Below are 15117 nucleotides of genomic sequence, written 5' to 3' on the forward strand. Positions count from 1 at the left end.
ACTAGTCAATATCAATCAATCATCAGCATCGTCACCACCGCCTTTTGGAGTATCCCACAAAGGCTGTGTAGCTTGAGAATAACGCCCGTCCGCTTCTTTTTCATCCGCTCGCTCCTTTATAGTAGATCCATTGAGCGTGGATCAAGTGAAGTCAGTCCGTCACCGTCACCATCGCCGCCACTGCCTCTTTTCTATCTGGATTGGATCGCCATCCCCCTCCCATCGCAATCCATCTTGTCGCGCTCGTTCCTGTTCCATTCCAGATTAACGACTAGATAGTCGGCAATTGCCAATCCGCTGTGGCAGGGGAACACAGACAAAGACTGACTGAATACCGACACAGGCACCATTGAACACCCGCCTCGTTAGATCTGACTTAGCTAAAAACAAGTCCAGCCATGGTTTGTGAGTGACTGCCTACTTATAGGCTTTTCTTCTTTGCTCCCTTTGCTCCCTTCCAAGCATTACAACTATCTATGTATACATTCTCATCAAGTGAACACCCCTGGTATTGTGGAAAGCAAATCGTCATTTGCCTTTACCCTTGGTCCAACTTCTTTCTTTGCTAGACCCATCCATCTCCGTCACCGTCACCATCCCTGCATTGAGCACAGAGTGCCAGTGCCAGTGCCACACATCGTCCTGAACGAGACAAAGTGCAAGATTAGCTTCTTTCACGGGGGTCTTGACTGGAGACGCCACTCACGATATTTTGTCCGTATCCTACCTAACTTAATCTACGCCCCATACCTGAGCCATCGTTATTTTGTCCTTCTTTCAACCTCAATCCCACTCGTGCCATTCTTGTTCCTGTTCCTTCAACAAAAAGGGACGCGGGAACGTTGTTGATTACTTGAGACAATATATCGAGTGCACCTGGTCATCGAATCGACTAAGTGTATTGACGACGCGACAAAATTTGACGCACCCTCTCATTGCTCTGTACTCGAGTCCATTCACTTCAATGTATGCCAATTTGCCCTTTCATCGATCTACCTCGAACACTGCCTGCTATCTTGTCACCCTCCTCTCTTCTCCAGCCAGCGCTGGCCTTTTGCATGCGACTCTTTGTCCACGCGCCAGCTTTAGGCATGATCTTCACATCATTGCACGCATATTGAAGATGGCGCAGCAGGGTCCTTGCCCTGTCAAGATTAAAACAAGCTCAAAGCAATCGCCCATGGAGATGCGGCCAAGAGTTCTGGACCAGGCCCAGTCAGCCTACCATGCAGCCTTTCCTGAGCTAACGTTGTTCTTGCCTTATTGAGCTTGACTGCTTAGTGTTAAGAGTTTCCCTCCGCCTTTTGAAGTCTAAACACAGTTTGCTCATTATTGATAAAAGCCAATCGCTGACCATGCCGGTGTTTTGATTCACCATACAGCTCTTCCATCCTTTAACCTTCAAATAAGACGATCAATGTCGAGCAAACAAGCAAACCATACAGCGGCCGACGAGACCAGCCCGCTTATCAATGGCGGTGCCTCGTCGGCTCCTCACGATACCATCGGCCGTCGAAATGCTAATGGCAATGGCAATGGCCATATCTCCCTCAGCCGAGACTCGAGTACTATGACCTTCCTCTTCGACTCGAAGCATACCCCCGGTATCCACAACCAGAACATTGCCATCAGGAGCCTGGCTTACTCGTGGCATATTGCCAAGGTCACTCTTCTCAGCAGTACGTTTCTGTCTTCAATCATTAGGCGCATATCCATCTAACGCAGCACAATAGACTATGTCAACTTCCTTCTGGTCATGGTGCCTCTTGGCATCATCGCTGGTAAGATGGGCTGGGGTTCCACTGCCGTATTCACCATCAACTTCTTTGCTATTATTCCGCTCGCCGCTGTCCTGTCGTTCGCGACCGAAGAGTTCTCCCTGAAGCTTGGTGACACCCTGGGTGGCCTCCTGAACGCTACTTTTGGAAACGCCGTCGAACTGATCGTCAGCATTGTTGCTCTCCAGCGAAACGAAATTGAGCTTGTCCAGGCCTCGATGCTCGGCAGCATCCTTTCTAATCTTCTTCTCGTCATGGGAATGTGTTTCTTGTTTGGCGGTCTCATTCACCGAGGCTCGTCTGGCAACGGAACTGAACAGGTTTTCTCCTCAGCTACTGCCCAGACAACTTGCTCTCTTATGACTCTGTCTTCGGCCTCGCTTGTCATTCCAGCTGCTGTATGTTTTAAGAATTCTGTTCCAAGTCACAACTAACATTTGTAGTTATATGCTGTTTTGGACCAGAGTGGCTCCAAGGAAAAGGCCCAGAGCATTCTCACATTGTCTCGTGGCACTGCCATCATTCTTCTTTTGCTTTACGTTCTTTATCTCGTGTTCCAGCTCCGTACACACAGCAACTTGTTCGATGCCGAAAACCAACAAGAAGACGAAGATGGTGAGCACGAACAGGAGGAGCCCACTATTGGCCCTGTTGCCGCCATCGCTGTTTTGGTTGTCACTACCGTTTTGGTTACTGTCTGCGCCGACTATCTGGTTGACAGTATTGACGACCTTGTCACTACATCGGGAATCAGTCGTGCGTTTATTGGGCTGATCTTGATCCCCATCGTTGGAAACGCTGCGGAGCACGTCACAGCTGTTGTCGTTGCCGTTCGTGACAAGATGGATCTCGCTATGGGCGTTGCCATTGGTTCATCTATCCAGATTGCTCTTTTGGTTACCCCCTTCCTCGTTATTGTTGGCTGGATCATTGGGGCCGAGATGACCCTCCACTTTGAAACCTGTAAATCTAACAACTTTTCGCATTTGCAAGAATGTTCGCTAACAATCGCATAGTCCAAACTGTGGCATTTGCCGTTTCTGTTCTTGTTGTGACTTATACGGTCCAGGATGGCAAATCGAACTACCTCGAGGGTGCTATGCTTATGGGTCTCTACATTATCATTGCCTTGGCTTTCTACGCCACCCCGGGTGATGTTATGGACCCTGGCAACTAAGTGCTGGAGCCACACTAATTGTCTCCAACTTTTAATAATCGAGTGTTGTGTTTTTAAACACGCCCTTATAAAACGGTGACTTGTTTTGCCAAACCACTCGATGGATATCCGGCCAAGCCGCTGAAACCAGTGGCGTCTACGATACGTTCAAACTGCAATCGAATAATCGGATTAACTTTTCATATTTGTATTACTAAAGGGATGCCGTCCACTGGACTGGACTGCGATTCTGGAAGCTTAAGGCTCCACCAAGCCTTGGGATCTATCGGAGAGGAAAGAGGAGTTTCAGTCGCATACGCGCGTTTTCATTGTGTCAAAAGAAATGAGGAATAGGAATACTGTCTCGTCCTGCTAGGCTTACCTGGGAACCTATACGCCTTTTGGAGTTTTCTTGTTTATATGCTTGGACTGCAAGGTCAGAGGAGGAATGGTGAAAGCACGAAAAGGTTGCTTAAGTAGTGAATCAATGTTTCCAAAACTTTGCATCTTGTCTCGAGGTCTTGTCTTCAAAAATGAATGTGTTCGAGGAACCAAATGAAGCCAATTCATACATTGGACAGCGCAGGCTAGGTGCCCAAGTCAGAACATATACAGTTGAATATATCACTAGGGAGCTGGTGATCTCCAGGTCCCGATAAGTTGTATCATAGACTATAAGTTACTCAGGATCATCTATTTGCAATTGATAACACGTAATATCTTAAAAGGGAACAGATATCGTACACAAAATACCTTCACCAATAGTATGAAGCCGAGATTGGTAAACCATGCTTTTGATTCGAACGCCAATTATATGTACCAGTGTGCATTTTGACAGGATGCCTATATGGTCGGCTTAGACATGGGTGCAATAATGCCTTGCTTCATGAGTACGCGAGGTTTGGTGCTGCCCTGGAAGGTCTCCTTTGTCTGCCACTCTGGCCCGACAGGTAGACGTAGCGAGCGCTCGTACTGCTGGCGGGACTCAAAGGGGTGAGGAAGCTGTGATGCAAGGTAGCGGTCATTCTGTGAGATGTTAGTAAGCAACCATTTTCAGTGAAGAGCGAGGATGCTGGTTGTAGTTTATACCTTTTTGATGCGCTTCTCATTGATTATAACCTTTTCCAGCTTGGCATCCTTGCGGTCCTTCTGCTTGATACCATTCACCTTTGTTAGGAAACGGCCCTGGTGTCGCTTCTTCTCCTTTGCGCTCACGCCATCACCAACCCACGATCCCCAACCAGGGAGTGTATTGTCAATGATCTTGTCATCCTCGTCCTCGGCAATAGCCGTCTTCTCGGCCTCGAAGTCCCCTGCAACATCCTCGCCGGCGAAGGCACGTTCAAGCATTTCTTGATCGCGAATCGCCATGGGTAGATGCAGATCAGTATCGGACTCAGCGTCCGAACCTTCGTCGGCAGTCCGGGGTTTTGGCTTGGATTTGGCCTTGCTTGAACGCTCGACGACGAGGGTATGGGATGTGAGGTCGAGATCGCCAACATTTCCTGTAGACTGACTCTTGTTCTTTTTACTTCGCGACTCGCCACGGGACCATTTGCCTGTAGTTGTTGGGGCCGCAGGCTCAGAGAGGGATGTAATGTTGGGAACGGCGGGATTATAGGCAGCGCCGTTGGTGGTTATCACGACGTCGTCGTCGTCGTCACTTTTATCCTCGGATTTGCGCTTCTTGGATACCCGGGCTGATGTTTCGAGAGCCGGCTTGAATGGCTTACCATCGGCAGCGCCGTATTGTCGTCGACCAACCTCTTCCAGCTCGTCTCCAGACCCATCAAATACCTCACCATCAAGCTCTCGTCGGATCTGGTTGACGAGAGCCGCATCTGCCTCCTTCTTAGCAGCCTCGGCCTTTTGCATGAACTTCATGCCCATCAAGCCCTTTTGGGGCTCGTTGTCTTCTTCTTCAAGGGCCGCCAAATCGCGACGCAAGGATGCTTCACCACCGTCAGAGTCACTGTCGGAGTCAGACGACTCGTCAGAGCCACCAGCACGACCCTCCTTTCTCCTTCGGAGCTCCTCATCCTTGCGAGCCATCTCAGTCAGGCCAGTACGGAATTCGTCATCCCACACAGCTCGCTTCGTCTTGTTACCAAGCTTAGCCCATTTGCTGTTCTTGTGTCGCTGTCCGACACGCTCCAGAGCACGTCGGCGATCTTGCGCCTCACGCTCTGCCTCGGAGTCTATATCCTCGTCCTCCTCTCCCTCACGCTCGCGCTCACGCTGTTTTCGGTGCACTCGGTGGTAGGCCTTGCTTTTGATCTTCTTGATACGCTTGGCTCGCTTGGCCTCTCGTGCGGCCTCCTCACGGTCTATACGCTTGCGCGCGAGAGCCTCTCTGCGGGTGAGTTCGTTACCCTCTTCATCGTAATCCTTCTCCTTGGGCTTTTTAGGTTTATCCATAGTCAGACCACTCTGCTCCATAATAGACATAATGGTAGACTCGAGCTCGTTGCTTGGCTTGGTGATGTTTAGGGGCTGGATCTCAGTGGTGTCAAGACCCGCAGTTGTAGAGTTCTGGGGCAGAGGGAACACCAGATGCTCTGCTCTTCGGTTCTGCTTGACTGTGTCGTTCCATCGGTCCAGAGTCTCGTTGGTCTTTTCGTAAGCTGCGCTTCGGTCGAGTTGGTCTTGTTGTCTTCTTGCTAAGGGTACATTCAATTTCTTTGAAACACCAGGGCGTTTGTCCTTCTCTTCCTTGCTCATGAGCTTCATGGATTTCTTAATATTGGCGTCGCTGATGCCGGCTAGCCCAAGATCGCTTAGGCTGATCTTGGCCTTTGCCTTTGGCTTCTCGTCTCCATCATCTTTTTGGCCTCCAAATTGCTTGATCAGACCTTGCATCTTTTCTGGGTCTACATCTTCGCCATCAGAATCGCCAGATTCGTCGTCTTCTTCTGACTCGTCGGACGCATCATCATCTGACTCTGAAGACCCGGATTGGTCCTTCTGTTGCGGCTCGTCGTCCGACTCTTCGAACTGATCGAGAGCTGTTGCCAAGTCAATTGCGTCTGCGCCGAGGGTCTCGCCCTCATCGTCTTGGGAATCGTCCTCTGAATCGTCGTCCTTTTCGCATGTCAGACTTGCATCTGGGCAATTTCTATAAAACAGACCTACCTCGTGCTTTGTAGACTTGCTTCCACGGAATGTGTAGCCATCGAACTTGCCATCATCACTGTCGCCAAGCGCATCATCACTCTCAATCTCGGAGTCCTCGTCGTCTTCTTGCAGACCTCCCAATTGCCACTCGTTTCCCTCGCTGTCGCTTCCATATTCGGCATCGTCATCGGCAGTTCTGCTAGGTCTCTTGGCCTTCTTCCTTTGAGGCTCCTCTTCGTCTTCGTCCTCATCACCCTCCTCGTCGCCTCGTCCATGCTTTCGCTCTATTTCGGCATCCAAGCCTCTCGCTCGAGGTGTTCGCTTTTGTTTGGGCGCGAAGTTTTCCTGCGCAATACCGAACGCATCGAGCGCATTCTTTTGTGATCTCGCCTTTGACTTTTTGTTGGCGGCTTTGGCTTTGGGTGCTGCCACAAGGGGCCTTCCGTGAGCCTGTCGTCCACCCATTGTATTTCTCGAGTTTCAGTGTCCAGAATGTCGAGAATTGTGGTGGTTTGCAGGACCGGATTGCGACGTGATGAATGGCGTCGTTACAGCTTTACCATGCAACACTTTTTTCCAACTTTTCTGCCGTGTAAAAAAGTTTGGCGGTGAGATGACCCTTGGCGGGGCACCCAATGAATGAATAGATGGATTTGATATGCGGGTAATGGAGTGGATAGTATGGATGTAAAAATGGCGTGTGGGATAAGCCTATCATGATCGTTGATAAATTGCTGATTGTAGTGGGGTCCTGGGCCCTTTCCCACTGAAACGGACCTCGACCAGTACCGAATACCGAGTCACGTCGGATCAGATGGTTATTTATTTTATTGTGTCGTATGATCTATAAGACTATAGCTCAGCCACTACTTCACCATCATTAGATTGCTGTCCTTTGTTCACCTTGAGAACATTGGCTTCTATCATGGCGTCCTTCTTCGCCCCCGGGTTCCGGAGGTTACTCTTTCAGGCCTCGATTACAGCATCGGGGCCTTCAAAGTTCTTCGTCTGCAACCGATGTCTTGGAACTGCTCCCCGGAGCATGTCCTCTCGAGTTCTTAACGCTGTCCGATCACGATCCTACGCAGGTGCTGCTGTGAGCAAGTCAATCGGATCCATCGCTGAGCAGGCTTCTGTTCGCGCATCTCCCTCTGTTTCTCAGGCTGCCAAGAAGGCATGGCCTGAATCGGACCCCAGGGGCGTCGGCCTCTGGCTTATTGGCAGTGCTGTTAGTGTTTTCGGTATCGTTGTTTTTGGTGGTCTGACACGGTTGACTGAGTCTGGGTACGTTATATATGCTTTCATACAACAATTGAGAAAATCAGCTAACATCATGATAGCCTGAGTATCACTGAATGGAGACCTGTCACCGGTTCGCTTCCTCCCATGTCAAGGGAGGATTGGGATTCCGAATTCGAAAAGTACCGCGCTTCGCCCGAGTTCAAGCTTCTCAACCCACACATGGATCTCGAAGAGTTCAAGAAAATCTACTTTATGGAATGGTTTCACCGTGTTTGGGGTCGTTTCATTGGCCTGACCTTTGTCGTTCCTACCGCCTACCTCGTTGCTCGTCGCAAAGTTACTCCCAAGATGGCTTTGAACCTTGCTGGAATTTCTGCCTTGATTGGTTTCCAAGGCATTATCGGCTGGTGGATGGTCAAGTCTGGTCTCAAAGATGATCTGTTCGCTCCTGGCTCTCACCCTCGTGTCTCCCAATACCGCCTCACTACTCATCTTGCCACCGCCTTCGTCTGCTACTCCTGGATGCTTGTCTCTGGTCTTACTGTTCTGCGAACTCGCCGCTGGCTCATGAACCCTGAGGCAGCTATGAAGCAGATCGGCGAAATGAGCCAGCCTGGTCTTCGCACAATGCGCCGTGTCGTCTTTGCCCTTGCCGCGCTGACCTTCACTACTGCCATGTCTGGTGGACTCGTTGCTGGCCTCGACGCTGGACTGATCTACAACGAGTTCCCCAAGATGGGTCTCGGTATCTTCCCCCCCAAACAGGAGCTGTTTGACAAGTTCTATTCGCGAAAGGAAGACCATTCTGATCTCTGGTGGCGTAACATGCTCGAGAACCCTAGCACTGTCCAGATGAACCACCGGATCCTTGCCGTGACTACGTTTACCTCCATTCTTTCTCTTTTCATCTACGCTCGCACCAGGCGTGTCAAGGCCATCCTCCCCACCAATATCAAGAAGGGCGCCAACGGCCTTTTCCACATGGTATCGCTTCAGGTCGCTCTCGGTATCAGCACTCTCATCTACATGGTGCCTATCTCCCTTGCAGCAGCTCACCAAGCTGGTGCTTTGGGTGTCTTGACTATGGCCCTCGTGTTGGCTCACAGGCTGCATATTCCCAAGCCTACTCTTCGTCTTCTTGAGAAGCGACTGAAGGCGGCTGCTGCTAAATAGATGATTTTATGACGTTATAAGACCTGGAAAGAGAATATGTAAATTATCATTGTACAATATGGTACCATACCAACAGCATCAATAGAATTGCGAAAAGGGTAGGTAGCTGCTTCGGGCTACTGAGGCGTTTGTGGTAACACTATACTTATCATTCAACACATGAATTTCCAACCTTTAAACCAAATAAACCCGCGGGCCAATGCAACATATTGTACCGTTTTGTGGACATAGAAAAGGGGTTCCAAAAACCGACTCGCAGTAGAAATGAACCATGTCCTTGGAAGACAAAAGATGGCCATTGGGATTTTCTAACCGAATATTTGAGCGGGCTACCTCACAAGGGAAACATCAAGTTCAAGATGTACTTCTTAACAAGCCAAAGGCATTTCATTTTTTTTGTTCTATTTCCAGGATGAAAATTTTGTCCCTCCTGGTATCATTGTCTCAACGTTAAATCATACTCTCAACCTCATCACAGAACCCTTACATATACTATTTCTCAATTTTACTTGTGAGCTATAACAATATTAGTCATCATATTAAGATCAGTCAAGACGCTCAAACTTACCAATGCCCTCCTCAGGTACGGGCTCAATGCCAGCCACCTCAGCGGCTAGTTGCTTCTTCTGCTCCAGCTTGTCGTCCTTCATGAAGGGGAAAGTAAGAACCTCACGGATGGTGTAGTTGTCAGTCAGGAACATGACCATTCGGTCAATACCCATACCCCAGCCGCCAGTAGGAGGTAGGCCGTACTCGAGCGAGGTACAGAAGTTCTCATCGACGAGCTGAGCTTCGTCGTCACCCTGGTCTTTCTGGCGGGCCTGCTCCTCAAAACGCAGACGCTGGTCGAAGGGGTCGTTCAACTCCGTATAAGCATTGGCAATCTCCTTCTTGCACACGAAAGCCTCAAATCGCTCACACAGACCGGGGATTTCACGGTGGTACTTGGCGAGAGGGCTCATGACCTGAGGGTGACCAGTGATGAAAGAGGGGTTGACACACTTCTCCTCGATGAACTCGCCAACCAGCTTGTCAATCATGCGGGCGTTGGTCAGAGGAGGTGTGCACTCCAAGTTCATCTTCTTGAGGACCTTCTTGAGGAACTCGTTGGTCTCTTGAGTGTGGAGCTGGTCACCAGAAGGGAACTTCTCGCCTGTAGCCTCCTCAAGAGTGGGAATCATCTCATATCGAGGCCAGGGCGCCTCCCAGTTGACCTCATACTTCTCGCCACTCTGAGTATGGAAAGTAGTCGTGTAGCCACCAGTGAGGTACTTGACAAGACCGGAGATCATGTCCTCGGTGGTCTTCATCAGATCGTTGACGTCGGCATAAGCCTCGTAGAATTCAATGGTGGTGAATTCAGGGTTGTGAGTAAGATCAGCACCCTCGTTTCTGAACTGACGTCCAATCTCGTACACGCGGTTGAGACCACCAACAACAAGCATCTTGAGGTAGAGTTCAGGGGCGACACGCATGAACATTGGCATATCGTATTCGTTGTGGTGAGTGGTGAAGGGCTTGGCAGTAGCACCACCAGCAATCTGGTTCATCATGGGAGTCTCAACCTCGACGAAGTCGCGCTCGTCGAAGTATCGGCGGATCCAGGTGATCATCTTGGATCGAGTGATGAAGACGTTACGGGCCTTCTCGTTGCAGATGAGATCTAGGTATCGCTTGCGGTATCGCTGCTCGAGATCCTTGAAGCCGTAGTGGTCATCGGGAAGAGCATGTAGACAAGGAGTCAGGAGAACAACCTCAGTGGCGAAGATGGACAGCTCGCCCTCCTCACCCTTCTCAATCTTGGTCTTAGGGGCAGTTCTGAGATGATGTCAGTTCTGAGCTTTCTTCAATTGATAGTTTGTCAACCTACCGACCAGGGTACCCGACAATACCGATGATATCACCGCGGCGGAGGTGTTCATGCTGATCCTCGAAAGAAGGAGCTCCCTCGCGAACCTCTTGAGCCTGGCACATGATCTGGACCTTGACGCCCTCAGTTCGGACATCGTAGAAGAGGAGCTTGGCGCCAGATGCTCGCTTTCCGTGGACACGGGCACCAATTTGAATGATCTTGTCCTTGGCGTGCTCGCCAGACTTGAGGTGACCAAACTCCTCGACGAACTTTCGCAGGTCGTATGTAACATTGAACTTGTGGGGGTAGGGGTTGGGGCTCTTGGTCTCGCGGAGTTTGTTGATGTTCCTGGATCGGATCTCGAAGTACTGGTTGGGGGTGAGGTCCTTCTCAGCAGCCTCAGCACCACCGGCAGCCTTCTTGGGAGCAGGAGCAGGACCACGCTCGGCAGCCTTCTTCTTCTTTTCCTCCTCCTTCTGGCGGGCCTTCTGGCGCTTCTTCAACTCGGTCTTGGAGACCTTCTCACCAGTTACCTCGTCGAGGTGCAGGTTGGCAACCTGCTCGGTCGGAGGGGCAGCAGCGTCAGCCATAGTTGCGTCTCGTTTTCACGGATGTTGAATTGATATGGCAGGTTCCCCAGATCAGGCGTCGACACCTGATTTAAATCTCTTCTGCCGGCAAAATGAGTCAAGCTGTGATGTTGTGAGTCAGTGGAACAGTCAGGGCATGAGGGGCAGAAGAAATGGTGGGCGCCACAATCGCGGGGTAAATTTTCACTCAGGCATTTACTTGTTCGTCAGCCACATGTGTATCAATTGGTAGATATATTCATTAACACCTAAGTACTAAGATATGCCGATTGCAGCAAAGGGCCATGGCGAACACAGGTATGTAGTTCATCAATATTGGTCATATTTTTGCATTGCGGGCAAAAGCACATTTAGCTTTCTCAAAGTCTTTCATCATTACGGGTTGCTTTTGGTGATAGCCTACCTACTTATATCAGGTATTGATTATACTATGAAACACATAGTGGAAATGACGGTGCTATTCCAGATACATGGCATCCCCACGAACTCCCTGCATTGCCATGGCTATATCCCCTCCGTGCATGCCTCCATTTTGCATCGCCATATTCATATTGGGCATAGAGCGGCTCAAATTGATTGCTGCACGGTTGATAGGACTTCCTGCACCGTTGGGCATCATGAACTGTGCATTGCGTTGTTGCTGCTGTTGTTGCACAGGACGTGTACGTGGCACTTCCAGGGATGCCTGTTGCTGAATAGGTTGTTGTGGTTTAATCGGAGAAGGGTTGACCATGGCAAAGCTATCGTCGTCTTCCATTTCTGCGTCGGCATCTTGATCGCTATTCTCGGCAGTAGAAGATGGGTCGGTTGTAGCGGTTGAAGCAGTGGCATGCTCGCTGGTTGCGCCGTTAACACTAGTGGTCGAAAGTCGCTTAGTAAGTTGAGGCCGCTGCTGCTGCTGCTGCTGTTGTTGTTGTTGTTGTGCTTGGAATTGTGGCTGGGATGGTGTCTGAATTTGTGGTGTTGATTGAGTGCCGTTGACAGCTGTGCTAGAAGCTTGACTGGATTGGTCCAAGGATCTTTGGGCATTCATTCCATTGGCATTGGCTCTCGACGAAGCGATGACACTCTTCCAGCGCTCGATAGACCTCGAGACAAGGGTTGAAAGATCAACTTGGCTATCCTCAAGGGAGAAACCAACAGCCCTCCCACCCTTCACGGCCTGTTCGTAAGAAAGAGCAAGAAGTTCTCGTTCCATTGGGATTGTGATGGGTGGCGCAAGCCTAAACTCTTTCGGTTGCTGAAGCTTGTTCAGTTGTTCAATCTGGGACTTGAGATTGGCATTCTCTTGTTTAAGTCTGTGCTGCTGTTCCTTCATCTTCTCGGCCTCCTTGTGCTTTCTTCCCACACCTCGAGCCAACTCAAGGATCCAAAGCTCTTGCTGTCGCTGAATTGGCAAAGTTCCCCACACTGCGTATGCAGATTGAAGATGCTCATCCACTTGCCCCTCCAGTTGTTCTGCCGCCTTCTCGGCCTTCCGAACGGACTCTCGAGGGTTTCGGAAACTGTTCGCTGTGGGAGGATACTTGAACTCATCCATCACAGCAGTGGTAGCAGCAGCGCAAGTTACTTTCCAAGCCTTAAATTGCCCCGCGAACCAAGTCTGTAGAGCCTCGAATTCGCGCTGTCCTGGCGACTGGACAGACCATGATGTCGACGTAGGATGCTGTGTTGACGAGAAGAGGGTCGGAGGAGGTTGTAAGCATTGGAGGGTCAATGCGGGAAAGTCGAGAGACAGAGGGTCGAAGTCGAACGGCATCGAGTTGTTGTCAAGTTGTACCCTGGCACAAAGTTAGCATTTCATGACCGAAGTAGTTACAAAAGTCAATGCACATACTTGGCTGCCCTCCAAGAGCTAAGAAGCTCCCGCAATGCTAACTCCGCAGCACGTGCTGTATCCATGGCATCGGAAACTTTTTGTTTGACGTCAAATTGGGCCTTCTGGATGGCTTGCTTGCTAACAGTCCGTGGCATACCGGGGCGTTTTGGTGGCTCGGGTGCGGCGTCGCCTTCCCAACTGCCTCTTTTGGGGATATCGTTCATGACGCCAGTGGCCTCCCATGTCGGTTGGAAAGGAGGCGCATATTTCATAGTCTGATCAACGACGAGCTGGCTGCTCTTGGAAATGACTGGTGACTGGAAGTCCTCGTTTTCAGGGAGAGATGCTTCCTTCATTACCGGTGCTCTGGGTGTTCCTACAGGAGTTGAGGTTTCCCGTCTCCCTCCTAACGAGCCTCGCGCCTGTCGCCTTGTGATACCACCACGGAGCTTCTTGATAGCATCGACATCGTGAACACCATCCGGTGGTTTTGGGTTCTTCTCTTTAATGTACAGATCGAGATGGCGACCTAGGGAAGAGGAGGTAAAAGCCTGCCCGCAAAAGGGGCAATTTTTGTCTTTAGGGGCGCCAGCTTTGGGGGTTCCTGAATCGGCAGTTTGGGGCGTCGAATCGGGCATTTTGAACGATGTGAAGGATCAATTTCAAGGAAAATTAGGGTAACGCGAGTGTTTTTTGTTTGTTTTTTTGCTGTGAGAGCGAGGGCCGAGATGGGAATACGGAGGTCTCGATAACTATAAGAGTGGGAAAAAAGGTCGACGACTACGGCTCCAGATGGGGAGCTGTACAGACGTTAATCATAAGGAGCGAGCGAAGGTTGAAGAGAAAAAAGAACGAGCGTATTGGGGCCGAAACCTCCGGGCGGAAGGACAGGTCAATAGACGTTTAGGTAAATCTGGGCATGGACGAAGTTGAGATGAAATTGAGAAGGAAATGATCGAGATGTGAGTTTTCGGGATAGATAACAAGAGAGCGAAGTCGAAGTCGAAAGCTAGAACAAGAGAGAAGAAAATGAGAGACTCAAAATGTTTAGCTAGTTAAATTTAGAGGCGAGCGATGAGAGGGACTAAAGGGGAAGCCAGGTCTCGTAGCATCACTGCGTTTAATTGTTCTTTTGGGTTTTCCCCCCCTCTCCATTTTAAAATAAAGCCTCCTCCCAGGTGAGGTCCATTTCTATTCAGGGGCGGAACCAATCCAACCAAGACCCCCAAAATGGACCCCCAGATTGGCGCCACCAGCACTAAGCAGCACCCATGAAACCCCTGACGCTTAGTGGCCGTCCCGCCGTCTGGATGTCTCTCCCGCTGCTCGCTTAGCGCTGATCGGGCTTCTCTGAGAGGTCCGGTTTAGTGCCGTCGGGACCTGGAGCTTTCTGTCGATGCTCCTGAGATCCATGGAACCTACCTAGGTACCTTTGCCTTGGTTTTGTAAGGTAGGGCAGTTGAGTTTTGGTCATTGTATTTAGGGTTTCCCAACGGCAAGATCTCGATTCATGATGTAAACAGGTACCTACTTTACGATTAACAGGGACATTGGCGGAAAACCAACACTTCTTAAACAAATGGAGACTTCCATGCCAACTTTCTTGACAAGTTCATCAGAGCTGCGCATCTTATATACCTAGCTATGGAGGTACTAAGCTACTGGATTCGGCCATCGGCAATTGTACCAGACGGTGTAGTTGATCGGCCAAGGATGGCTAAAAGGGGAGGAGGATATGCAACTATAAATACAACAATTTCTCATGGATGCTAATATTAGGCTACGGAAATCACACATGTTAACAATTTACTCTTGACGCCCTCTTTTTATTGTTCTAATGAGATGGAGTTGGCAGCCCACCAGACAATGTCGGTTATTCTCATAGTATTACTAGAAACCCACTTGCTGCTCTACATTCAACCACGACCCTTGAACGCCGACCGTTGGTCGGATTCCTCTGCCACGATAGCCGCAGATACGAGGTCCATGAACAAAGACGCGAAAATTAGCACTTGCTGTTCCAGAATATACAACTTCAACAATAGACCTCAGGCTAGTTACTGGCTCTCCAACTGACGGCCTGGCGTGACCTAGATAAACAGTATCCCTTGGATTCAACCGTTGGCTACCTACCTACCTACCTACAATTATTGATTGGACGCCCAGTAGGCTTTGGTAACGCCACAAACCTGCATAATTGAAGGGGTTTGGTGGCTTTGCCCAACGTGCGCCCCCTTTTACTATATGCTTACCCAGACAGAACTTGCCGTGTGTAGGTGTATTTCCATCCGGACATAAGTTCTTTGAGAAAAACTATGAACCAACGATATCTCATCTGCAAACCCCAATCATAGAAGCTCATGTGGTCCGGGGGAGAAGACCGCTCCAATCCT

At 49.9% G+C, this 15117-nt stretch overlaps 5 protein-coding genes across 5 annotated transcripts; 2 read left to right on the forward strand and 3 right to left on the reverse strand.

Moving 5' to 3' along the window:
• Window positions 1–398: 398 nt before the first annotated feature.
• On the forward strand, window positions 399–2955 carry FPOAC1_004889 (uncharacterized protein; the record flags this gene model as incomplete). The annotated part of the gene is made up of 5 exons (XM_044849426.1): window positions 399–405; window positions 1383–1679; window positions 1734–2176; window positions 2222–2741; window positions 2795–2955. 5 exons carry the CDS (start codon window positions 399–401, stop codon window positions 2953–2955), a joined length of 1428 nt encoding a protein of 475 aa, XP_044708136.1.
• An 822-nt stretch (window positions 2956–3777) lies between these two features.
• On the reverse strand, window positions 3778–6513 carry FPOAC1_004890 (uncharacterized protein; the record flags this gene model as incomplete). Its single annotated transcript, XM_044849427.1, has 3 exons — window positions 3778–3960; window positions 4024–6015; window positions 6067–6513. 3 exons carry the CDS (start codon window positions 6511–6513, stop codon window positions 3778–3780), a joined length of 2622 nt encoding a protein of 873 aa, XP_044708137.1.
• A 460-nt stretch (window positions 6514–6973) lies between these two features.
• Window positions 6974–8463, forward strand: FPOAC1_004891 (uncharacterized protein; the record flags this gene model as incomplete). Its single annotated transcript, XM_044849428.1, has 2 exons — window positions 6974–7332; window positions 7389–8463. 2 exons carry the CDS (start codon window positions 6974–6976, stop codon window positions 8461–8463), a joined length of 1434 nt encoding a protein of 477 aa, XP_044708138.1.
• A 505-nt stretch (window positions 8464–8968) lies between these two features.
• Window positions 8969–10905, reverse strand: CLA4 (Protein kinase; the record flags this gene model as incomplete). The annotated part of the gene is made up of 3 exons (XM_044849429.1): window positions 8969–8979; window positions 9032–10281; window positions 10334–10905. The coding sequence occupies 3 exons, from the start codon at window positions 10903–10905 to the stop codon at window positions 8969–8971; spliced, it is 1833 nt and encodes a 610-aa protein (XP_044708139.1).
• A 457-nt stretch (window positions 10906–11362) lies between these two features.
• FPOAC1_004893 (uncharacterized protein) lies at window positions 11363–13362 on the reverse strand (the record flags this gene model as incomplete). The annotated part of the gene is made up of 2 exons (XM_044849430.1): window positions 11363–12686; window positions 12743–13362. 2 exons carry the CDS (start codon window positions 13360–13362, stop codon window positions 11363–11365), a joined length of 1944 nt encoding a protein of 647 aa, XP_044708140.1.
• Window positions 13363–15117: the final 1755 nt, after the last annotated feature.

This window comes from Fusarium poae, chromosome 2 (genome assembly GCF_019609905.1).
Source record: "Fusarium poae strain DAOMC 252244 chromosome 2, whole genome shotgun sequence".
Lineage (NCBI taxonomy): Eukaryota > Fungi > Ascomycota > Sordariomycetes > Hypocreales > Nectriaceae > Fusarium > Fusarium poae.